The 27,142-nt window shown below is 40.6% G+C and overlaps 1 protein-coding gene across 8 annotated transcripts in view; it reads left to right on the top strand.

The window, feature by feature from the left end:
• Window positions 1-27,142, top strand: part of dock10 (dedicator of cytokinesis 10) — a 333,676-nt gene that overhangs the window by 55,413 nt on the left and 251,121 nt on the right. For 3 of the 8 annotated variants that reach the window (XM_043702105.1, XM_043702109.1, XM_043702103.1), the window contains exon 1: window positions 7,930-8,144. The exons of 1 other annotated variant lie outside the window; for it this stretch is intronic. In XM_043702105.1, coding sequence (XP_043558040.1) covers window positions 7,983-8,144 — 162 coding nt within the window. In that variant the 5' untranslated portion in view covers window positions 7,930-7,982. Of the gene's footprint in view, window positions 1-7,929; window positions 8,145-27,142 lie in introns of those variants that run through there. 4 more of the 8 variants (XM_043702111.1, XM_043702110.1, XM_043702104.1 and 1 more) reach the window with 3 other exon arrangements.

The raw sequence follows: 27,142 nt of genomic DNA, 5'->3' as shown, positions 1-27,142 counted from the left end.
TAACTGTACCTCTTATGCTCGTATCCAAATCATTTATGTAAATGACAAAAAGTAGAGGACCCAGCACTGATCCTTGTGGCACTCCACTGGTCACAGGCCTCCAGTCTGAAAAACAACCCTCCACTACCACCCTCTGTCTTTTACTTTTGAGCCAGTTCTGCATCCAAATGGCTAGTTCTCCCTGTATTCCATGAGATCTAACCTTGCTAATCAGTCTCCCATGGGGAACCTTGTCGAATGCCTTACTGAAATCCATATAGATCACATCTATTGCTCTGCCCTCATCAATCTTCTTTGTTACTTCTTCAAAAAACTCAATCAAGTTTGTGAGACATGATTTCCCATGCACATAGCCATGTTGACTATCACTAATCAGTCCTTGCCTTTCCAAATACCTATACATCCTGTTCCTCGGGATTCCCTCCAACAACTTGCCCACCACTGATGTCAGGCTCACCGGTCTATAGTTCCCTGGCTTGTCTTTACCACCCTTCTTAAATAGTGGCACCACATTTTCCAGCCTCCAATCTTCCAGCACCTTACCTGTGACTATCAGTGATACAAATATCTCAGCAAGAGGCCCAGCAATCGCTTCTCTAGCTTCTCACAGAGTTCTCGGGTACACCTGATCATGTCCTGGGGATTTACCCACTTTTAACCGTTTCAAGACATCCAGCACTTCCTCCTGTGTAATTTGGACATTTTGCAAGATGTCACCATCTATTTCCCTACAGTCTATATCTTCCATATCCTTTTGCACATTAAATACTGATGCAAAATATTCATTTAGTATCTCTCCCATTTTCTGTGACTCCACACAAAGGCTGCCTTGCTGATCTTTGGTCTATTCTCTCCCTAGTTACCCTTTTGTCCTTAATATATTTGTAAAAACCCTTTGGATTCTCCTTAATTCTCTTTGCCAAAGCTATCTCATGTCCCCGTTTTGCCCTCCTGATTTCCCTCTTAAGTATACTCCTACTTTCTTTATACTCTTCTATGGATTCACTCGATCTATCTTGTCTGTACCTGACATATACTTCCTTCTTTTTCTTAACCAAACCCTCAATTTCTTTCGTCATCCAGCATTCCCAAAGCTACCAGCCTTCCCTTTCACCCTGACAGGAATATACTTTCTCTGGATTCCTGTTATCTCATTTCTGAAGGTTTCCCATTTTCCAGCATCCCTTTACCTGCGAACATCTGCCTCCAATCAGCTTTCGAAAGTTCTTGCCTAATACAGTCAAAATTGGCCTTTCTCCATTTTAGGGCTTCAACTTTTAGACCTGGTCTATCCTTTTCCATCACTATTTTAAAATGAATAGAATTATGGTCGCTAGTCTCAAAGTACTCTCCCACTGACACCTCAGTTACTTGCCCTGCCTTATTTCCCAAGAGTAGGTCAAGTTTTACACCTTCTCTAACATACTGAATCAGAAAATTGTCTTGGACACATTTAAGAAATTCCCCTCCATCTAAACCTTTAACACTATGGCAGTCCCAGTCGATGTTTGGAAAGTTAAAATCCCCTACCATAACTACCCTATTATTCTTACAGATAGCTGAGATCTCCTTACAAGTTTGTTTTTCAATTTCCCTCTGACTATTGGGGTCTATAATACAATCCCAATAAGGTGATCATCCCTTTCTTATTTCTCAGTTCCACCCAAATAACTTCCCTGGATGTATTTCTGGGAATATCCTCCCTCAGCACAGCTGTAATGCTATCCCTTATCAAAAATGCCACTCCTCCTCCTCTTTTGCCTCCCTTTCTATCCTTCCTGTAGCATTTGTATCCTGGAACATTCAGCTGCCAGTCCTGCCCATCCCTGAGCCATGTTTCTGTAGTTGCAATGATATCCCAGTCCCATGTTCCTAACCATGCCCTGAGTTCATCTGCCTTCCCTGTTAGACCCCTTGCATTGAAATAAATGCAGTTTAATTTATTAGTCCTACCTTGTCCCTGCCTGTTTGACTCACTTCTGTTCTCAGCTGTACCCGTCTCAGATCGATCTCTTTCCTCACTATCCTTCTCCCATACACCAGCTCCTCAGCCATGCATTCATCTGCTCTATCCTCCTATTCCTGCCCTCACTAGCTCATAGCACTGGGAGTCATCCAGATATTACTACTCTTGAGGACCTCCTTCTTAAATTTCTGCCTAACTCTCTGTAATCTTCCTTCAGAGTCTCAACCTTTTCCCTTCCAATGTCATTGGTTCCAATGTGGACAATGACCTCCTGCTGGCCCCTCTCCCACGTGAAAACATTCTGCACTCTCTCTGAAAGATAATAAGGTTTATTGCATGATAGCGATAGGAGTAACCACATTTCATCAGGCATAATTACTAGGACCTTACAGAACTAGTACAGATACATCTGCTCCCTTTGAAAAGTATAATAGAATTCCTTGCCTCCACCAACAGATTATGTGTAACATCAGGAGAATGGATGGAGCCAACATTATCACTTTCAGAGCCATCATCTTATTCAATATGGCTTCCCCTCTCCTCATGTGTCCCACAGTGGGGTTGTTAGCTCGTCTTTTCTGGGACAAGTGTCGAAGTTTTCTGGAGAGTAGATGGACAGTGAGAGGAATGGAAAGAATGCACACAGGTTGAAAACTTGGGATTAGATCACAAATCTTAAAACATTTATTCAGCTCACCAAATAATGAAATAAAACTCTTATAATTTGGTCTCACCTATTTAATCAATGAGCCTTTCTACATATAAAGTCTGGTTGCCTGAACTGGAATGCACCTATTATTCTTGTCTTCAGTTTTGTTATGTGTCAGCTTCTTCTGCAAAGAGGTAAAGGAAAGGATTGAATGTTTGATGGGAATGGTTGCAGCAGAACCTTGTGAGCGTGCTAGGCTATACAAGATGGTGAGCCACCCTAGTAAGTGATTAAAATGTGCAGTGTATATAAAGAGTTGGAAATTTTAGAGGATGAGGTGAGTGTGAGCCCTTGAGTGCATCATGTATGTGATGCTGAGGCTTGTAGAATATTTCTGATTATCTGTGCATCCAGAGATAGACTAAATGATGCCCCAATGATTATAAAGTAGCAGAGGGAATATGGTGCCCCTCACCCTTGTAGAGTGCAGGAGATCATTCATTTTTATGCAGCACTGATGCTGTTCATTTTGTGTTTGCCATTACCACTCGTGCTGCCATTTGCTCTTGGCCTAGACCAGTCTAATGAGATGACTTTTTGGTGCCATTCTCTGGAAACGGTGAAGACCTTCTGGCACCTGCTCACATTTCTGGGCTGATGGAGGTGATCATCACAGGCTGCTTGGAAGTTCCTGCCTTGCAGCTAGAGAAGTGGGGTCCAGCTGGCCTTGAAATATGGTGCCAGAGGCTTCAACTCCAGAATGTTCCAGAAGGTGTCAGCCATGGAGTTCAGACCATCATGGATGTAAGTGTACCTGAAGTATATTGAAGTATGTCTGCATATGTTTTATTCAGTAATAATATCTTGAAATATTATCAATCTGCATGATCATATTGTAGTTTAATAAAATTCTATTTGCAGTTTTTTAATCAATGTTTGATGGCTGTTTTCAGCTTCTTGTATTCAGGATTAGTGGTGCTGGAAAAGCACAGCAGTTCAGGCAGCATTTGAGGAGCTGTAAAATCGATGTTTCGGTAAAAAGCCCTTCATCAGGATTACAGGATTTCTGTATTCCTGTATTCCTGATGAAGGGTTTTTGCCCGAAACGTCGATTTTACTGCTCCTCGGATGCTACCTGAATTGCTGTGCTTTTCCAGCACCACTAATCTAGAATCTGGTTTCCAGCATCTGCTATTTTACCTAGTTTCTTGTATTCAGCCAATATTTTAAAATGTGAATGTTAATTGCATAACTTCTTCATTCATTATGTCAGCTGTAATATTGGGCAATGTAATCATCCTGTGGGATCTCGGTTGTTCACATATGAAAGTCTGTGGCAAGTGGCTGTCTCTGATGTTATTTACAGTACGGAAGGTGGCCTTTCAGCCATGCTGATCAATTTCACTCCCTTACCTCAATCCCAATAACCTTGAAAGTTTATTTTATTCAAGTGCTACCTAATTCTAATCATTACCAACTTAATAGAGTTCTTTGAGGGAATGACCAAGTTGATAGATGAAGGAAGGGCTGTAGATGTCATAAAAATGGACTTTAGAAAGGTGTCTCCCCATGGTAAACTAATGGAGAAAGTGAAGTCACATGGTGTGCAGTGTGTTCTAGCTAGGTGGATGACGGACTGGTTGAGCAACAAGAGACAGAGAGTAGTAGTTGAAGAGAGTTTCTCGAAATAGAGATAGGTGACCAGTGGTGTTCTACAGGGATCAGTGCTGGGGCCACTGTTGTTTGTGATATACATAAATGATCTGGAAGAGGGCACTGTTGGTATGGTCAGCAGGTTTGCAGATAACACGAAGATTGGTGGAGTAGCAGAAAGCATAGCGGACCGTCAAAGAATACAGCAGAATATAGATAGACTGGAGAGTTGGGCAGAAAAGTGGCAGATGGAGTTCAATCCAGGCAAATGTGAGGTGATGCATTTTGGGAAGTCTAATTCTAGAGCGAAATATACAGCAAATGGAAGAGCCTTGGGAAAAGTTGATGAGCAGAGAGATCTGGGAGTTCAGGTCCATTGGACCCTGAAAGTTGCTACACAGGTGAATAGAGTGGTCAAGAAGGTACATAGTCTGCTTGCCTTCATCAGATGGGGTATTGAGTATAAGAGCTGGCAGGTCATGTTAAAAATGTGCAAGGCATTGGTTCAGCTGCATTTAGAATACTGTGTACACTTCTGGTCGCCACATTACCAAAAGCATGTGGACGTTTTGGAGAGGATGCAGAGGTTTACGAGGATGTTGCCTGGTATGGAAGGTGCCAACTCTGAAGAGAGGTTGTATAGGTTAGGATTGCCTTCATTAGAAGAAAGAAGATTGAGGGGGGACTTGATTGAGATCTACAAAATCATGAAGGGTATAAACAGGGTAGATAGAGATCAGCTTTTTGCCAGGATGAAGGATTCAATAACGAGAGAGGTGAGAAGTGAAACGTGTAAGGGGGATACACGAGGCAATTACTTTACACAGAGTGTGGTAGGTGCTTGGAATGCGTTGCCAGCAGAGGTAGTAGAGGCACACACAGATGCTTCTGGACAGATGCATGACTAGATGGGGAGCAGAGGGATACAGATGCTTAGGAATTGGACGACAGGTTTAGACAATGGATTTGGATCGGCTCAGGCTTGGAGGGCTGAAGGGCCTGTTCCTGGGCTGTAAATTTTCTTTTTTGTTCTTTTATTAATCATTTCCTTATCCAGCACCCTGGTGGTCAATGAGCTCTAACTTTGACTTCCCTCTTCTGTCACTTTTTTACAATCCTATAGTATATAACATTGTACGTTAGTTATCTAGCTCACTGTATAGTCACTTTTCTTTGTATTTAGCCACTTAAGCAACTAAACAATAGCTAGGTTGCAACTGAGGGCTGTTTAGCTCAATTGGCTGGATAGCTGGTATGTAATATAAAGTAATGCCAACAGCTTGGGTTCAATTCCTACATTAGCTGAAGTTGCTAGGAAGGTGGAGTCTTCTCAACTTTGCCTGAGATGTGATGACCTTCAGGTTACACTCACCACCAGCTCTCTCTCTAATGAGGGAGCAGCCCAAGAAGCTGTGGTGACTTCACCTCTGAAACAAGTAGCATTTTACCTAATCTTGCACAGTCCTATTTTGTGTCTTGTAGTTTCACAAATGAATGTGTACATCGGTGACAGTCGCCATGTGAAATACATTTCTCAAACACAGGAAGTTAGAATGCCCCCAAGGTTGATAAATATGGTTGTGCAGTAACTAGAGTCAGGTGTTGCAATCTATTTCAATCTTCAAAACCATTTTTCCAATTTCCTGTTATGATGTCTGAACAGAGTAAATAAGATAGAACTTCAGATTAAACTTGTTGATGAAGTCAGCAGGGCTTATGCACCCGTTACTTTTGTTTTACCAACTATTTTAGGTTTTTGCTTTATTTAGCAAATAAAATACTTTGATGCAATATCAATTTTACTACCTTATATCCAATCCAAATTATTAAATTATCCATACTCATAGCACTATATTATAAATGGAACAGAATAAAATACTGAGAATGTACTGTGTTCCTAGTTGCCACTCATCTTAAATGATGTTGGAACAATGACATATGAAATAACGATATCTACAATCACATAAGTACCATTACAAGGTTGAGAATTACAAGGAGTAGTTTGTAATATTATTACCATAAAGTCCAGATTAGCATAGATATAATTCCAATTGAAGTGTCAAAATATCTCTGCCTCAGCTGCATTTTGTTCAGTGAAGCTTCACAGCCAATGAAGTATTTGAAGTCTGACACTGCTGTAATACGGGGAAGCACAGCACCATTGACTGTCTATCTTAAATCCTAATCCTGTGTTTAAATCTCTGCATGGCCAGGTTCTTCTCATTTACTGCAATCTCCTTCAGCCCTATGATCATCTTCTAACTCTGCTTTTGACCAACTGTTGTCTCTTGTGCAGTCCCCCAGTTCTGCCTTGGCAATTTGTCCTTTAGCTGTTTAGCTGCTGTGCACTGGAATTCCATCCTGAAATCTTCACACATTTCTACTTTAGTCAGCTCCTATTAAGGACTTTCTATTCTTGAAAAGGATTGGGTAAATTACCCCATTAATCACTCCTGGAGGCTGCACTTCAGAAAGTGGTTTGATTTGATTTTAAACATAATTTTTATGCATATAATTTGATACAATTTATTGTTGTCAATGGACACTGTACTTTAAGACATTGCTTATAACTTGATACTTTGATCAAACCTCGGTCACTTGTCCAATTTATTCTTCTTTGGCTTGGTGTTTGATTTTAACTGTTTATACTTTGGTGAAATATTTTGAGTACTTTGGGTTATTCCACTATGGTAAAAGCATCGTATAAATGTAAGTCATTATTGTTAAAAACACACAAGTAAATATTCAGTCAGCACGGTGCTTTCTCTGAAGGAACTATCATGATACAGCAGCTACTACTGCGTAGTCTGGTATGCCTTTGATAATGTAACATAAAAATGACAGTGATCATTGCTTCAGATCTTAAGCACCACACAACTTTTTAGCATCTCATTAATACTGTAGGCTTTATTCCTAAAAGCTTTACATTGGTAAGCTGTTAACTGTCAGTGATGCCTTCCAATAATTATGCATTTCTTGGCATTAGCCTATCAAAGTCTTCCATCTCTGCTTGTTTGTGAGAGAGTGCTGTGGCGGTTCGCTGTGAGATTTAATTGGTCCATGCTTCATGGAAGAAAGCCCTCTGCGTTTACTTAAAATTGATTTGTCTGCAAAGCATCTGCATGTGTGGGCTCATAACAACTGAGCCATTGAAAAGAAATTTGCACAAGTAACACCAGAGCTGTTTGTTTAGGGAATATAATTTTCTGACATAGAACTGTTGAGTTCAAAATGAGAGAAACAAAACACTCATAGAGCTTGAAGCACATTCTAATGTTAATGTGAGCAACAGCATCAGATGTCTACTTCATCAGCATTATTATGATCATCTTGTGATGAATATGATCAGTTGTAATTATTTCAGTTTTATGCAGTAGTCATTACTTCAACAGATACCCCTTTGCAAAATAAATCCCCAAATGACAGTATGTTTTAGAAATTCAGGCACTCTACTGTTAGAAACACTGATTAAACCTTGGTTATTACAGAATGGAGTGCACTTTAGTACACCATATTCCAGCTGTGCCCTGGCATTACTTTATAGTGCATCAAAGCAATGTAGTTGCTTGTTGTCAGCTGACTTGAAAGCTGATCCGGATTGGAAAACTGTGCTTGCAGCTGCAATGTAGGCTGGTTTCAGGGACAAGGTTCCACTGTCTCTCAGATATAGCATGAGCATTGAAAAAGTAATTCCGTAGGCTTCAGGATGCAGATATGGGTTGCACTGCCAGCATTGTTCTGCTTGAAGCCTTTCGTTCCGTGGTTCACAGGAACTGTGCACATATCTGCACCCGGCACCAGGAGCAATTGTCACTTGAATTTTTGCCACTGGATGAATCTGACGGAATGAGCAGACCCAGAACTCTTCTAATTATGGTATCGTAATGTTTTCTGTATTATTATTTTTAGAATCTTTTAAAATACTGTTGTAATTTTGACTTTCATAGAAACAGTGAAAATCTCTCAATATTTATATGAACATGAAAGGTCAAAACCAGGATTAAATTGTTTTATTTTACATTATATTACATTATTTAAATCAAAGCAAATGGAAAGCTGAAGTCATTCATTTTCTTCAGTTTTTGGTAAATAAAATGGCACAAAGGGAAAACATGTTGTTTCATTTACTAACAGTTTCATTCGCTGTTCACATCTAACAGTGTTTCAGGGTGCTTGTGAGAAAAAAGAATCACTAAATTTTACCTGGTTTCTTTTACTTCTGCTATTGTAATCAAGTTGTTTATAGGCATTACTCCTTGAAGAATTCACTTATCGTTTACCATTACTATCTACGTTTTGATATAAAAATATATGATACTGTATTTAAATTCTGTACTTCTTGTGATGGTCAGCTTATGTATTTCATTATATTGTGGCAAAACGGTGACTTTAGAATGCTCAGTGGATCATTCCGAGAGAAATGAAGAACTTCTTTTAAACATTTCTCATCTCTCCAGACTAAATCCTTAAAATATTTTTGAAATCATTTGATTAGGGCAACATGATTTTCATTGAAGGTGGGAGAAACATACATCTTTTTGTACTTTGATATGAGTCTACCATCTCCAGTTTTGTGATTATCACCATGTAATGGATAATGTCAATAGTCTACTTAAATTCATTGGAGCCACAAAATCTATTTAGTAGAGTGCAGTGGTAGAAAAAACAGTTGGGACATATTGTGCTCGGATCCATTAACCGATTAGGTCATATCATAGCTGTTAACCATGTGAAACATCAACTTTCCTTATTCTAAGGCATAGCCATCTTGAACATTCAGTGTCTGATTCACACTCTGCTGAGTTTAGGTCAAGCATCCTTAGACTTAGGCAAGTGCTGGGTGAGCTTGTGGCTGACAATAAATTTAGGTCAGCTACTCTGAAAGTTATCTGCTTGAATCCAGCCTGAATGGCTCCTTTTTCAGTGGTCCTGCCTAGTCTGCTGAACACTTGAATACTGCACAGACCATATATGCTAAATAATTGCCATGTGTTTTGTCAGTTCCCCTTATGATCTGTAAAGTGTGTGTTAGGGCTTGGCCAAGGAATATCCTAAAGATGAGCCTACAAATTCCATTCCTCGAGTCAGATTACGACGGTATAGAAGGAGCCACCACAAGTGGAGGCAGAATAAAGGTTCGTGAAGGACTTACATCGTAGCTCACCAACAATTTTGGCAGATTTGACTTCTGGTTTCCCTTCTTAGAATAGTGCCACTTAGAGTTTCTGATTTTTATGCTGGGAGGGTGCTTCTGTTTCCTCACTATAAAAACATGGTGTCTTCTCCCAAAATATACATAACCCTGTCCTTGGGATTCAAGATGGGATCAAAATGAAAATCAGTATGTAAAGGGAATTTCCATCCTTGTTGTGATGCACAAAATTTGACTGAAAGACAACAATAATAAATCAATAGTATACCTTCAGGAAGATTTAAGATGACTGGAGTGTTTTCCCTATGTAGTGGTTGTATGAGCTTAATATTATGTTGGTTAACATAACAAAAATCCATTTAATTAGTTAGTAACAAACATAATACAAATTTCACAGGGATAACTGTTGTTAAAAATAAATGCATGCTAAGATATTATGCAAAGCAGGTTGCACTGAGAAAATATAGTAAAATTGAATGTAAAGTTAGATAGAGATTTGGCACTACTTCTCGAGTTAATACCTTATGGAGAGAAATTTAAGGCTGTAAATCTACTGAACTATCAGTCTGACACTGTAAGATATAAGACCAGAATTATACTGCCAGATATGCTTGGCTGCAACTCTCATTTTTCTAGGACAGAATTTTGAGTACTTATGGCTGCAGCACTTAGCTTTATCATGAACTGCAAACAGTTTAGAATCTTACTCATTATTTTTTTGTAAGTTCTTCACACCAATGAAAAGTTATATTTGCAGCCTGAAAGACTAATGAAGACAGCATGTGATTTTGCAAGTTAATGCTCTTACACAGAGCAAACATTCTGGATCCTATGTTCTATTTGATAAATTAGGTACATTGTATTGACTGAACTTTGTTTATCGACTAATACTGGAACTCACAACTTTCAACTTCCTTTAGTGATACTGGTATATATACTGCTTGTAGCTTATTTGTGCTAAAATATTCACAAGATCTGTTTCTTGCAAAACTGATTATCATAGGGAAGAAAGTATTGATATGTGTTAATCCCTTATGCAAGAGGGGGCTTTAAGTGTTTTTACTTGTATAGCTCATTTCACATCCTTGTGGCATTTCAAAGTGGCTAACAGCCAAGCTTTTGTATTTGGAAGTGTTGCTATAATTGATGTAGATGAACAGGACACCTAATTTCATTTCAAAGATTCTTCTTTCTACAAATTATCAAGGCTTTCTGCATTCAGTTCGCTGGAGCTGGAAATCATAGTATGACCGTAGGTTTATTGACCTACATTTTCCTGGTGTATGCTGTGATCCATTTGATTCTAGAGTGCAGCTGACATCAGGAGGACCACCCACTAAGTTGGCAATGACCAAAGTCATTTTACGTATGATTCTGAGTAGTATTTATTTTAGAGCAGAAAAGGCATTTTTTGTCATCCATTGTGCTTTGTGGTTACTATGCAAAGCAAAATTTTTGAATCAATTAACATTTTAATTTCAATTATAGATAAATCCGTGTATTTTAATTCTGAGGCTTGTGTCAAATCTATTCCAGAGCAATGTGATAAATGTTTCCTGGATTTAAACATTTTATCTGTTGTTGAAATGAACCTCCAAGAATTCCTCATGTACACGATCCATGCCACTAAACTATAATTTGGTACTAATTTAGACTTTACATTAATTGTCACTGAGACAGCAAACCAAGTTGGAAAGGTCACAGACTCATGCAGCTCTCCCTCCCAGAGGGAGTCTATAATTTTACTTGGTCTGTGGCTAATGTGATAAATAATACAAAGTCTACAGAAATATAAGATGCTCATTTGCATCCAAGAAGCAATAACTAATCTGTCCTTGAACAGATGGAAAGTGGTTTCTTTTTCAAATCAATGCTTCTCTGCTTTTTATGTGTGTCTGAGAGATTCAAACATTTTTCTTCCTACTTTGAAATGTACTGTATTTCCTTTCAGTGAATGTTTATGTCATGTTGAAATGTTCTATGAGTTTTGACAATTCGTGGTACAGATTGTTACAGTTGGTATGATTACATCTGCAGGAGAAAGTGAAATGTGTGACAAACCTGCATTTCTGCAGAAATTTAAATTTGTCTTTTCAAGATATCTTTAGATAAAGGAAATAGCAATTGACATACATACAGAGAGTTTGTGCAAGATAAGAAGATGTATTACAAATACATGAATAAGTTTGAGGGGATGATTTTGTTATAAGTACCCAGCTCAACCAGTATTTGTCACTATGTCAATTAACAAAGAATCTGATAAAATGTATGTCTAACCTGGAATAACATTGTGGAGAAAGTGAGGACTGCAGATGCTGCAGATCAGAGTCAAAAGGTGTGGCACTGGAAAAGCACAGCAGGTCAGGCAGCATCCGAGGAGCAGGGCATAAGCACGTTTCGGGGCTTATGCCCAACACGTCGACTCTGCTGCTCCTCAGATGCTGCCTGACCTGCTGTGCTCTTCCAGTGCTATATTAGCACTAATTAAAGGTCAATTAGGCTTGTTAACTTTGACTTGAATAAAAGAACGCTCATAGGGCCGACTGCCTGCCCTTCTTCCGCGGTTACATTAGGGCCCGGGTGTCCTTGGAGAAGGAGCACGCGGTGTCCACCAACACCCTGGAGTTGTTCAGGGAGAGATGGGCGCCGCGGGGAGTGGAGTGCATTATTTCCTCCTCCAACTCGATTTTGATTTAGTCCCTACCCTCCCCTTCACTGTTTTGATCACACAGCATTGCCCTTCGATGTGAAGGGCACTGCTTGTCACTGGCCACTCGGGTGTTTTCCTATCTTCCTGGTAGTGGAAATTGAATAAAGATTCGTGCACTTTGTGTCTTTCACTGTGTCTCACATATATACACACACACACCATGGATGCTGGGGAAAAAATAAGCACTACTGCACTTAGGTGGTAGTGTGGGAGTTAAATTAAAAAAGAAAAAAAAAAGAAAAAATATAAGAGAATGCTCATAGGGCCGACTGCCTGCCCCTCTTCTGCAGTTACGTTAGGGCCCGGGTGTCCTTGGAGAAGGAGCACATGGTGTCCACCAACACCCTGGAGTTGTTCAGGGAGAGGTGGGCGCCACGGGGAGTGGAGTGCATTATTTCCCCCTCGAACTCTATTTTGATTTAGTCCCTAACCTCCCCTTCACTATTTTGATCACACAGCATTGCCCTTCGATGTGAAGGGCACTGCTTGTCACTGGCCACTCGGGTATTTTCTATCTTCCTGGTGGTGGAAATTGAATAAAGATTCATGCACTTTGTGTCTTTCACTGTGTCTCAGACGTATACACACACACCATGGGTGCTGGGGAAAAAATAAGCACTACCGCACTTAGGTGGTAGTGTGGGGGTTAAATTTTTAAAAAAAGAAAAAAGAAAAAGAAAAAAAATAAAAGAACGCTCATTCCATGACATAGCAGAAATTGGCACTCAATTTTTAAAGGACTACATGGACAAAGTCAGGAAATAAGGGGCACCTGATTCCGAATGTGTTCGCATGTTTTGGGACACCTTCAAGGTGCCACACACCCACCTCTTTCCACATTGCCTGCCTGATTGAACTTGGTTCCTGACACCACTCACCTCCCTGCTTGCTCTTTAGGAACAATAAAATGAGCACCATACATGAAAATGGAGCTTAACATGACGTTAAACCTCAGGATGATGTTGAATGAAAAATTGGAGAGTAAATTTGGAGAAGAAGGGAGTTGGAGTTCTTCTTTTATATTAAATACAATTGGTGTTTTTATGCCAGGGAATATGAAGAAGGCGCTTGGTGTGTTTTCCTTTATTAGTCAGAGTATTGAGTACAGGAGTTGGGAGGTGATGTTGCGGCTGTACAGGACATTGGTTAGGCCACTATTGGAATATTGCATGCAATTCTGGTCTCCTTCCTATCGGAAAGATGTTGTGAAACTTGAAAGGGTTCAGAAAAGATTTACAAGGATGTTGCCAGGGTTGGAGGATTTGAGCTACAGGGAGAGGCTGAACAGGCTGGGGCTGTTTTCCCTGGAGCGTCGGAAGCTGAGGGGTGACCTTATAGAGGTTTACAAAATTATGAGGGGCATGGTTAGGATAAATAGACAAAGTCTTTTCCCTGGGATCGGGGAGTCCAGAACTAGAGGGCATAGGTTTAGGGTGAGAGGGGAAGGATATAAAAGAGACCTAAGGGGCAACGTTTTCATGCAGAGGGTGGCACGTGTATGGAATGGGCTGCCAGAGGATGTGGTTGAGGCTGGTACAATTGCAACATTTAAGAGGCATTTGGATGGGTATATGAATAGGAAGGGTTTGGAGGAATATAGGCCGGGTGCTGGCAGGTGGGACTAGATTGGATTGGGATAGCTTGTCGGCATAGACAGGTTGGACCGAAGGGTGTGTTTCCATGCTGTATATCTCTATGTCTCAATGACTCTATCTGTCTAAATCCCCCAGATCCACCCTGTTGTGATATTCTTTGAACCTCTTCTTCAAATCTTGAATAATGGAGCTGCTGAGGCTGATTGGATTGATTGACAGCTCCTGAGGGTGGGGCTTCCTCCTGACTGAGGGGTGGTAGTCCCATCATGAGCCAGTTTAATCTGCCTGTAGTGTATTGTGGTTGTAGGTTGGTCTTCCAAGGAGCCCAGGGTTGTGAGCTTCTGAACTCGATTAAGTACAGCCTGCTGGTTCTTTCCTGGCTTACCAATCCTGCTTCATTAACACAGGTCCATAAAGGTCATTATTTTGAGAAATGACACAAGACTCAGGAGCTTTCTCACTAAGCGGGTAACACCAGCCCGTGGCTGCATTGAACAGAAGCAAGTACTCCCACGGTCACCTCTTTGAAGGCAAAAACAAAGGAAGTGCCAATTATTCGCTCTTTATTCTCTGGTTAAAAAAAGCTACTGTACTTAATACAAACAAGAGAATTCCAATTAACTCATCTGTAATTTTTCTGAAGATGATGGGCCATGTTAAGCTTTAGCTGCATGGGTGGTGGTCATTCTCTTTTATTTGCAGATAATGTTCACTCATGAATCTTAATGGAAGATGTCAATTATTTCTTCGTTTCTAGTATTTGATTTGATGTTCATTCCCATATTTTTACATTCAATCATCACACTGGGCTGCTGTAATTAATACTGACAGCATTGAATGCTTTCCTGCTGCCAATGTGTCAGTAAAATCAGACTTGCAGTCAATTTGATTGTAATTAACTGCTCAGAAAATATATTTTAGGGTCTAAATATCAGGTTTCTATGTTAATGAATTAATGCAGTGATAGTCAATTGAATTATTAATTATTATTTAACAATGGCAAATGGAGACATGATTAGTTAACAGAATTTCTATTTAAAATATTCATTTAATCTTGTATTTTGAGTGAGGTGGAGTGGTGAAAGGTTTGGGAAAATCAGAAGAATGATTCAAAAGAAAAGTTTGCAGAAAGTTCTTAAAGGAGAACAGAAGGACAAAGTTCCGTAGTTGAAGACTCTGCCTCTGAGAAAGGAATATAGAGGAAACTAGAGGTGAGGGCCAAGGGGGGATATTGAGGTAGAGGAGTTTGCCAATTTACTATTTTGAGATTGGTCAAATACCTTTAAGGATGAGGAAGATTATGTTGCAGAGCTGGAAGTAAGAAGGTTTAGAGAGATAATATTTAGTCACAATAAAATAATATTCTCTCACTATATTGAGTATTTCTTTCAACTCCAATTTGTTGGCAATACTGATGTAAGACTCACTTAAAGCTGCATTTGAATCATTCAAATTGATCAGAATGGTCGGGAATAATACATCAGATCTTTAATAAAGTTATCCTTTGATGTTGAGCTACTTTGCATTCTACATTCACCCTTGAAAAACATGGCAACATTCAAGACTCCTGTTGCAGACATTCTTTGCTTTAAAATGTTCATTCATGTTCTGCTGATTGAGCAGTAGTGGCAACAACAGTCATAATGTAAACTTGAAATCTACACCTGCAATATGGCTGGAACCAGTTAACATGGGGCTTCATGTCCTGGGTAGTCAAAGGGGATGAGTGGCTCAGTGAGAGTAGGTAAGACTATTTTGTTTTATACTTGTACAAAGCAGGATAAGGAATAAAAGGCTGATTGGAAGTGTTATGAAGGTGTAGAGGTATACTGTACCTTTAGGAGATTTAAAAGCTAGCAGAACTACCTAACACAGCACCAAGTGTTCTGAACAAGATAACAATATAACATTTGGTCAAACATCTAGATTAACTGGGTTGCCTCGAGATGAAAAAACAAATTCAAATTTGGCCAACCAGTTTAAACTATGCCCCAAAATACCAAACTCCATTCAAGTTTGAATTTAGTATTTTGACATTATTAACACCAATGTAACAATCCGATGCTTTGGGGTATAAAACCAGAAAAAAGTTGAACAGTTGGAGGAGAACTGCCAAGCCACCAGCATGTACAGACTGCCTGACACACAGCTCTCTTAAAGGTACTTTTATCTATCAAAGGCCTGTGAAATGGAAATCCCTAAGAGGAAGAAATCTACAGAGGACGATAAAAAGAGAAGATTTGACAGCTGTCTGGTTTTGAAATTTGAACTTTGGTAAATCTTACTCTGGGATTTTTATTGGACAAATATTATAGAAGGGAAAGTAAAAGATAGGTTAGAAAAAGCAGTTATAAATAGTTGTTAGTTAATTATTCTCTGTTATTCTTTAAGAAGTAAAGTTGGTCATTTTTACTTTGAATAGTTCTTGACCTCTCGAATTTTCACAGATCATTGCATGTGATAAATCTTTTCTGTGTTGCTGGTTTTACATTAGCATTGGAGTATACCCCGTGTCATAACATATGACTTAGGTTAGAGAAGACAGATAACTGATGCAAATCCATGTACATGTAGTTAAGATGCAATGTGAGCCATAGGGTGGGATCTTATCAATCACTGAATGATGTGTGTAGTGGTGAGAAAGTTGGGAGAATTGTCTGAGAGCAGCACTAAGGAGATTCCTGGTGACAAGAGCAAAAGATCACATTTTCCAACCGTGTGATGAACAGTGACATGAGATGCTTGCTAGCCAGCAGTGAGAAATCTATTTACATCTATTACATCTATATCAATGATTTGGATGAGAATGTAGAACATTTGCAGCTGACACTAAAATAGGCAGTATTGTGGACAGTGAGGAAGGTTTTCAGAAATTGCAGTAGGACCTTGATCAGCTGGGGAAATGGGCCAAGAAATGGCAAACGGAGTTTAATATAGATGAGTATGAGGTCTTGCATTTTGGAAAGTCAAATCAATGTCGGATTTTCATGGTGAGTGGTAGGGCCTTAAAGAGTGTAGTGGAACAAAAGAACTTTGGAGTTCAGGTGCACAGTCTCTGAAAGTGGAGTCACAGGTAGACAGGGCAGTGAAGTAAACTTTTGGCACACTGACCTTCAAAATCAGGGCATTGATTATAAAAGTTGGGAAGTTATGCTCAGTTATACAGGACATTGTTGAAGCCACACTTGGGAGTATTGTGTTCAGTTTTGGTCACCTTGTTATATGAAGGATGTAATTAAACTGGAAAGAGTGCATAAGAAATTTATGAGAATGTTGCCAAGACTCAATGGTTTGAGTTTAAGGGAGATGTTGGGCAAGCTAGGCCTTTTTTCTCTAGAGCGTAGGAGACTGAGAGGGGTCTTATAGAAGTGTATAAGATCATGAGAGGCATGGCTAGGGTGAATGCACTCAGTCTTTTTCCCAGGGTTGGGGAATCGAGGACTCGAGGGCATCCATTTAAGGTTAGAGGGGAAAGAATAAAAGGGAACCTGAGGGGCAACTTTTTTACACAGAGGGTGGTACGCATATGGAATAAGCTGCCATCAGAAGTGGTTGAGGCAGGTACATTAACAACATTTAGAAGGCATTTGGGCAAATGCATGGATAGGAAAGGTTTAGAAGGATATGGGCCAAGTGCAGGGAAATGGGGTTAGTGTGGACGGACATTTTGATCGGCAGGACCACTTTGGGTTGAAGAGCCTGTCTCCATGCTGTAGGATTCTATGTACATCCTCATTATTATGGCACCTTACCTCATTGAGGTAGTGTTTCTCATTCTCCCACTTGTTTGAAGACCTTGAGATGCAGCCTCAGCTACGTTCTGCACAGTTGTACCCAGACTTTCCTGTTTTTAAACTCCAGCTACCTCTCAATGAAGGCCAAGATTTCATTGGCCTTCCCAATTACCAGCTGCATCTGCCTGCTAATGTTTTAAGAACAAGAACACCCAAATCCTTCTCTTCTGCACTTTTTGGAGTGTCTCTCCATTTAAATAAGCGTCTGCATTTTGAGGTTTCCTATCAAAGTGCAGGACCTCACCATTTCCAAGATTAAACTCCATCTGTCAAATTCTTGCACTCTCACTCAACCTAGCTGTATCTTTTTCAGGTTCCTTCCATCCTCATCACAACTTGCCCCTCACACCTATTTTTGCATCATCAGCAGATTGGATACATTACACTCTGCCCCCTCTTCCATCGAGTGGAATTTTCACATTTTTGGGCAATTTACTCTCAGCTGAGATTCTTGGCAAACGAGCTGTCATGCCATGTGATGTCTTCTACATGCAATCCACTCTTCATCATGTAGGAGACGTGGAAATGCTCACTGCTGTCAAGAATTTGTGTCATTGGTGCCATATTTTGAACCCACCTGCACACTAATCCTGATGCTGCAAACCAGATAGTGGTCCAGCTCCATTATTCTGAACAAAATGGCCCACAAAAGGAAATTAACTTGTTGAAATAAATCAAGGCAAACATGAAGCCACACTACACTGTTGTACATGCTCTCAGACCAACTCTAACACCACTTCAGTCTGTTACTCTGGGGCTCAGGACATCTAAGATTGGCACATTGCATGTGCAGTGACACACCAAGTATTCATGGCACTACACTGGATGCATCTTATGGCTCATCTTCATTTCTTCGCGCTCACTGTTATTGGGTTCATTTAGAAGTTTTCAGCCTCTGTGGCTTGCATTGATTTTTTCATGCATAGAGAGGTGCAGCAGCTCATCAAAGTTTGGAACACTTAACAATCAAGGGATGAACATGTTGCGGTACAGAAACATGCTACATTGATATCTCACCTGCAGCTTCTACCTGCAGATTATACAGCAGGCACACTGCATATTGCTTCAAGCAAACAGCCATCTCTGAAAGTCATAATCAATGAGTCATAGAGATACACAGCCCCCAGAAACAGACATCAAACATAGAACATTACAGCACAGTACATGCCCTTCAGCCCTCAATGTTGTGTCGACCTGTGAAACCAATCTGAAGCCCATCTAACCTACACTATTCCATTCTTGTTCATATGCCTATCCAATGACCATTTAAATAGCCTTAAAGTTGGCTAGTCTATTGCTGCTGCAGGCAGTGCATTGCATACCCCTACTACTCTCTGAGTAAAGAAACTACCTCTGACATCTGTCCTATGTCCATCACCCTTCAATTTAAATCTATGCCCCCTCATGCTAGCCATCACTATCCAAGGAAAAAGGCTCTCACTGTCCACCCTATCTAACTCTCTGATTATCTTATATGGCTCAATTAAGTCACCTCTCAACTTCTCTTTAATGAAAACAGCCTCAAGTCCCTCAGTCTTTCCTCGTAAGACCTTACCTCCATACCGGGCAACATTCTAGTAAATCTCCTCTGAATCTTTTCCTAAGCTTCCACATCCTTCCTATAATGCGGTAGCCACACTGGAGTTTTGAAAAGCTACAGCAGGATGTCATGATTCCAAATTTAAATCCCTCTACCAATAAAAGCTAACACACTGTATGCCATCTTAACAACCCTATCAACCTGGGTGGCAACTTTCAAGGATTCATGTACCTAGACACCGAGATCTCTCTACTCATCGACACTACCAAGAATCTTACCATTAGCCCAGTACTCTGCATTCCTGTTACTCCTTCCAAAATGAATCACCTCACACTTTTCCGCATTAAACTCCATTTTCCACCTCTCTGCCCAGCTCTGCAGCTTATCTATGTCTCTCTGTAACCTACAACATTCTTCGGCACTATTCACAACTCTACTGACATGAGTGTCATCGCAAATTTCCTAACCCACCCTTCTGTGCCCTCATCCAGGTCATTTATAAAAATGACCAACAACAGTGGATCTTTGTGATACACCACTAGTAACTGAACTCCAGGATGAACATTTCCCATCACATATCACCCTCTGTATTCTTTCAGCTAGCCAATTTCTGATCCAAACCATTAAATCACCCTCAATCCCATGCTTCCGTATTTTGTGCAATAGCCCACCGTAGGGAACCTTATCAAACGAGGTAAAAACAATGACTGCAGATGCTGGAAACCAGATTCTGGATTAGTGGTGCTGGAAGAGCACAGCAATTCAGGCAGCATCCGAGGACAGGCTTTTGCCCGAAACGTCGATTTTGCCTGTCCTCGGATGCTGCCTGAATTGCTGTGCTCTTCCAGCACCACTAATCCAGAACCTTATCAAACGCCTTACTGAAATCCATACACACCATATTAACCACTTTATCCTCATCGACTGTTTGGTCACCTTCTCAAAGAACTCAATAAAGTTTGTGAGGCATGACCTACCCTTCCCAAAACCGTGTTGACTGTCCTTAATCAGCTTATTCCTTTCTAGATGATTATAAATCCTATCTCTTATAATCCTTTCCAACACTTTACCCACAACTAAAGTAAGGCTCACAGGTCTATAATTTCCAGGGTTGTCTCTACTCTCCTTGTACAAGAGAACAGCATTTGCTATCCTCCAGTCTTCTGGCATTATTCCTGCAGACAATGTTGACATAAAGATCAATGCCAAAGGCTTGGCAATCTCCTCCCTGGTTTCACAAAGAATCCTAGGATAAATCCCATTCAACCCAGGGGACTTATCTACTTTTACACTTTCCAGAATTACTAACACCTCCTCCTTATGCACCTCAATCCAATCTAGTCTGGTAGTGTGTATCTCACTATTCTCCTCGACCACATTGTCTTCTTCCAGTGTGAATACTGATGAAAAGTATTTATTTAGCGCTTCCCCTATCTCCTGTGACTCCACGCACAAACTCCCACTACTATGCTTGATTGGCTCTAATCTTACTTTAGTCATTCCTTTTTTCCTGATATACCTGTAGACCCTTCAGTCCAACTCACCCATACCGATCAGATATCTTAAATTAATCTAGTCCCATTTTCCACCACTTGGCCCATATCCCTCTCAACCCTTCCTATTCATGTACCGATCCAGATGCCTTTTAAGTGTTGTAATTTTACCAAACTCCACCACTTCCTCCGGCAGCTCATTCCATACATGCATCACCCTTTACATGAAAAAGTTCCCCTTAAGGTCCCTTTTAAATCTTACTCCTCTCACCCTAAATTTATGGCCTCTAGTTCTGGACTCCACCAGCTCAGGGAAAAGTCCTTGTTTATTTACCCTATTCATACCCCTCATGATTTTATAAACCTCGATTTGGTCACCCCTCAATCTCTGATGCTCCAGGGAAAACAGCCCCAGCCTATTCGGCCTCTCCCTTTAGCTCAAATCCTCCAACCCTGGCAACGTCCTTGTAAATCTTTTCTGAATCCTTTCAAGTTTCACAACATCCTTCCGATAGGAGGGAGATCAGAATTGTACACAATATTCTAAAAGCGGCCTAATCAGTGTCCTGTACAGTTGCAACATGGCCTCCCAACTCCTATACTCAGTGCTCTGACCAATAAAAGAAAGGACACTAAGTGCCTTCCTCACTATCCTATCTACCCGAGACACCACTTACAGTCAAAGGGGACCAATCTTGACTGGGGCCCAAAAGGATTGTAGTCAACAAGGAGTACCTCCACAATCAGTCAGGGGACTGGACTGACCATAGCTGGCTCTCTGGCTATGGTCAGTCCAGCAGACTAAGTGGCAGACTGGGATTACAAATACATCAGTTGGGGTGCTGTGGGATACAGCAGCTTTGGTGAAGTTTCCTGCAATGAGATAAATGGACGGAGTATGTCTGAAAACAGAGAATGGCAGAGCAGTTGGTGGTGAAACATGAGCAGGAGAGGGAGGTGTCCCCAGTAAGTGGAAATATACACCAGGAAGGGTTAATAGTTTGGGAGAATGAGCAGGATGAGAAATGTTGAATAAACATGATGTTTAGAATAAAACGATTTGTTATCCATGAGCGTCGGTAAGATGAGTGTATAGTTGCAGAGTTTCAGTGAGTGTGGGGAAACAGAGAGAAGGTGGCATTTACCTTTGCAGCATAGGGAACAACAAACTTCACCTTACACAAATGTGCATAGTGTTTCAACCAGGACTCTGCACTTACCAGAGTGCTATCTTTGTCCAGGCTGACTAAGTCTTGTGGCATCCTTTGACAGTCTATAGGGAAAAAAGTATTGCCTTTCCTTCCACCATCCATTCTACCAGCAGTTCTGGGTCTCTGTCTGCAAACTGCCAGGTGTAGTGACTGTAACACAGGCAGCCAGGTGGACCTCATAGAATATGAGTTCCCTGATTGGACTAAATTAACAGCCCCCATCAGGGAGCACTGACTGACAGATAAGAACAGGAATGTCAGCCATCCTGCTCATTGTGAGAGCTGGCCCTGAGGGAGCTTTGAGGGACCAGTGTCAAGGACTCTCCACATGTAAATAAAGGATGATTTGGTGATGGGATACCAGCCATTGTTGACTTGCATTGGTGAAGGGTGGAGGAAGAAATGTCGATGGAGCATGTAGGGATGCTGCAATGAAGACAGAATTGGTGGAAGGCCCAACGAAACAAACATTGAGCTGCTGCTATCGCATTACCACTGTGATTTTCATATTAGTAATTGGCATTGTGTATTTTCTTGGCAAAAGTGAGGACTGCAGATGCTGGAAACCAGAGTTTAGATCAGAGTGGTGCTGGAAAAGCACAACATGTCAGGCAGCATCCGAGGAGCAGAAAAATCGACGTTTTGGGCAAAAGCCCTTCATCAGGAATAGAAACGTCGATCTTCCTGCTCCTCGAATGCTGCCTGACCTGCTGTGCTTTTCCAGCACCACTCTGATCAAAAACATGTGTATTTTCTTGATGAAGGAGAGGCCAACTGGAAGCTGTGTAGAAATTAAATGAGTTGAACAATTAATGATACACTAATCAACAGAATTAAAGTGGCTGCCATTCATTAATAAGATTCTGAACTTGCCGAATAAACCTTAAGAGGATAATTAGAATACTTTTCTTGACATGTTGATTTTTTTTCACCATAATTTCCCACATTTCTCACCATTGCCCATATCACTTAAAGGAGCTGAAAATCATATTAATTTTCAAATAGTTATTGCATTCTGATTTCAACATTGTAATAGCTTGACAACATAAATTCGTGACGAGACCTTCATGTGAAAAAGATCTTCTCACTTTCCACTTAGCTGTTCAAGTGCCTCCTTGGTTACAACTTCTTATTCTCTTCCCTGCAGCAAGAATCATAGTTGGCAGGAATTAAGTTAATTCAAGTCCACTTGCTGGCTCAGGGCCCAGTGACCTTTTGGCTTTTCCAGTTGGCTAATGCTCCTGTTGCAGACAGACGGGGGCCTGATTGTACGTTTGTTTTAGTATTCTGGGATGTATACAGTCCAGGTTTGGTAACGCTTCTAGTTTTAGCTGCATTATCTTTTCTGATACAGCTCCATCTTAAAATAAGAAAGAAAGCTTGCATTTATTCAGCAGATTATTGCACCCAGGATTTCCCAAAACACATTGCAGCCAGTCAATTAGATCCTGGTATACTTAATCATTACTAAATAAAAACCAAAAGAACTATGAATGCTAGCAATCAGAAACAAAAACAGAAACTGCTGGAAAAGCTCTGCAGTATGGCAGACTTTGTGATAACAAGAGTCAAGATTAGAGTGGTGCTGGAAAAGCACAGTAGGTCAGGCAGCATCTGAGGAGCAGGAAAATCGACTTTTCGGACAAAAGCCCTTCATCAGGAAAGGCATTTGCCTGAAACATTGATTTTCCTGCTCCTTGGATGCTGCCTGACCTGCTGTGCTTTTCCAGCACCACTCTAATCTTGACTCTGATCTCCAGCATCTGCAGTCCTCACTTTCGCTTATGTGATAACATGAGTCTGCTATTACTCATAACCCATTGTTAACCACTAACAGCCACCGTTAATAGTCGAGAGTGTGGTGCTGGAAAAGCACAGCAGGTCAGGCAGCATCCGAGGAGCAGGAAAATCGACGTTTTGGGCAAATGCCTTTCCTGATGAAGGGCTTTTGTCCGAAATGTCGATTTGCCTGCTCCTTGGATGCAGCCTGACCTGCTGTGTTTTTCCAGCACCACACTCTCGACTCTAATCTCCAGCATCTGCGGTCCTCACTTTCGCCTAGTCCCTGCTAATAGCTAATCATCTTCCTAGCCAGATTGTTATCCATTCCTTTGTTTGTCCAGCTGTTTCATAGAATTCCTACAGTGTGGAAACAGGCACTTCGGCCCAACAAATCCATACCGACCCCCCCCGAAACGGAACTCACCCAAACCCATTCCTCTGACTAATGCACCTAACCTACACACCTCTGAATATGATGGGCAATTTAGAATGGCCAATTCACCTAGCCTTCACATCTTTGGATTGTGGGAGGAAACCAGAGCATCCAGAGGAAACCCACACAGATATGGGGAGAATGTGTAATCTCTACACAGAGAGATGTCAGAGGCTGGAATTGAACCTGGGCTTTTGGTGCTGTCAGGCAGCAGTGCTAACCACTGAGCCACCATGTCACCCCGCTTCTTCTCTCTCTTTGGGTTCTATCCCACTGATCGTTTCTTCCTTACTGCCTCCCCTCACCCTCTTCAGCATACCGACATTTTCCTAACTACCATCAGTTCTGAGGAAGGGGCACTCGATTCGAAATACTAACTTTGATTTCTCTTCACAGATGCTGCCCGAACTGTTGAGCTTTTCCAGCAATTTCTGTTTTTGGTATTGAATTATTATTGGCATTATTGCTTTGGCAAATTGAACTACAGATTTGAAACTTGCTTCAAATTTTGCAAGCAATTGTAATTTAATTAGTTTTTTGCTTGCTCAGGAAATATGACAACTAAAGGGAGGTATAAGATGGTGAACCTCACAACCCCTTCCCCTTACTCTCAGCTCGCTCCCAAATGCAGGTCTGTGTCCTCTCTCACCCCTTCCCAGGCTGTTAAAATGCTGGCTGCAGTGCAGGAAATTAAAGATGTTAAGATCCTGTTGTTTGATTCAGCAGGAGTTACACATTCCAGGAAATTCTGTGGTATCCCTGACTCCCTCCCCGCTTCCCAAAGCTTCTTCCCTGCTGACAAATGTCAGGGCTTGCAATGCAGCATTTTGCACAAGTCTTGGTAAATTAACCAGCACTTCACACATCGTTTTGGATCGTTATTGGTAGCATATTCAGTGGACATTTTGGGAGGTCTTCCTCTTCTGACAGTGTAGTGAGAGGTGAAACATAAGGGGCAGTTAGGGAACAAAACCTGTATGAAGGTTAGAATGGAAGGTTAGAATCTGTTTAGTTCAAACTAGGAAACCTGCAAGGAGAAAGTGAGATGCTGACGATCAGAATTTCCCCTTGCACATTGTCAACAATTGCTCCAGCACATCTCCTCCACTCCTCCCCCCCACCCCCTGCCAGTCTTCACCTTCCATCTCACTAATCTTCGGATACAACACATTATCATCACCATTTCTGCCACCAACAATCAGACCCCACCGCCAGAGATATAACTCCCTTATATCTCCCTCCCCACCCTTTCAGCATTTCGCAGAGACCACTTCCTCTGTGACTCCCTCGTCAGGTCCATGCCTCCCACCAATCCACCCTCCACTCCTGCACCTCCTCTTGCCACCGCAAGAGGTGTAAAACCTGCACTCACACACCTGCCTCACCTTTGTCTAAGGCCCCAAAGGATCTTTCCACATCCAATTTAGATTTTCCTGCACCTCATCTACTGTGTCCGTTCTCAATGTGGTCTCCTCTACACTGGGGAGACAGGACGCCAATTCCCAGAATGTTTCAGGGAACATCTCTATGACTTCTTACTTTTATTCAATGTTTTCCCACTTAGAAATGTTTTATCTGCTGAAATGAAATTTTTCTCTCTGACGTTTCAAGATTATATTTCATTGTTCTTTATTCTTTGGCCTCCTCCAATGTGCTGTAAGTCTTGTCTCTTTGCTTACTTAAGCAAGTTTAAGCTGTTGATGAAAGAACAAAGTTTGGAAAACAAAGAATGGGGTGAGGAAGACTGAATTATAAAGTGGTAACTGGGAAGAAATTTAACATAGGGAAATTAAAGGTGTGAAAGAAGAATGGAGAAATAGAATTGGAATGAGGGTTGCTAAGTAGTGAGGAACTCATATTTACAGGGATAGACTGCATGCACTTCTGCTTTTGCCCAACTGTTTCATTGGAATATGCTTATATCCATGTATAGACAAGGTTAATAATTTGATATAATTTGATATAATTATATAATATAATTTGATATAATTGATATAATAATATAATTTGATATATTGTTACAAATGTCTTTAAGTTCTGCAGAAGTGCAGCATTTTCCAAAAGTGGTTTGGATCATCAGTTATCCTACAGACACTGAATCATAATATAATTTCTAAATCCTCTGTTGAAGCTAATGTTATTTTCAAAGTCCCATTGAAGAGTTTAACATGAGAGCAAGGAAGCAACTTATCAAAGATAATGTTATAGTCTTAAAAGTATGAAGCAGCGTACTAAGTATCAAGTTCAGTAAATCCTTGAACAAAATTCAAGCAGTCATCCCAGAGCCCAATGATTTGGTTCTTCTCTCATGACTTCACCAAAGCGTAATTTCCTGTGTGCAGACCAGCTCATAACAACTGCGCAATTAATAACATTGAACCTTTCCCCGATTTCAGTTACTGTATTTTTTGAGAATAGATTACCATATTTAAATCCTGGAACTGCTGTTAGTATTGGTGGCTCTCCTCCAAATTAAATGTGAACCTCAAGTAAGTAACATCAGTATCACCATTTACAAATAGGAAGATGTGTAAGGTATGTATAGTAAAAATGGTAATTTACTTAGAAGCTGCATACAGAGTATTGATCATTTACAGTGATTGCAAAATATGTAATTTATTATAGGTGACAAAAATGTCCTATTTAGTTTAACCTTTTCAATTTTCTTTGAAATGCATCAAGACTAATTTTGGCTTCATCTCCTAAGCAATTAAGTTGCTGTGATGATGCATTACTAATAAAAGGCTGGTGCACTTTAATTCCTAAGTGCTTTGTTCTTTAGTTGACATGTGACTGTAGAAAGGGTAATAAGGTTCATTTTTAGCAGAGTGGAATACAATAGGTAACAGTGAACTTATAACAAAAACGTGGTTCAGCCACACTGAAAGTACTCCGTGAGGGTGACTGTGCATTCTACAAAAATAACAATTCCGATGCCAGAGAAAATACAGAAAATAGTTACAACTATGGTAGCAGAGAGAGAGAGCATGCAGTTACCAGGGTATGTTTAACATGGAGATTTTATTAGCTGCAAGAGAAACTAATAGAAGACTCCTGTTAATTATTGGGCGGATGTGAAAAGAAGATTGAGGGTGTCTCCAGAATAAGGGGCATAAATACAAAATGGTTACTAATAGATCAAATAAAGATATGAGCAGAATCAT

Source organism: Chiloscyllium plagiosum, chromosome 13, assembly GCF_004010195.1.
Source record: "Chiloscyllium plagiosum isolate BGI_BamShark_2017 chromosome 13, ASM401019v2, whole genome shotgun sequence".
NCBI classification, from domain to species: Eukaryota; Metazoa; Chordata; class Chondrichthyes; order Orectolobiformes; family Hemiscylliidae; genus Chiloscyllium; species Chiloscyllium plagiosum.
Note: the sequence above shows the minus strand (reverse complement) of the source record. Positions and strands in the feature narration are given on the sequence as shown.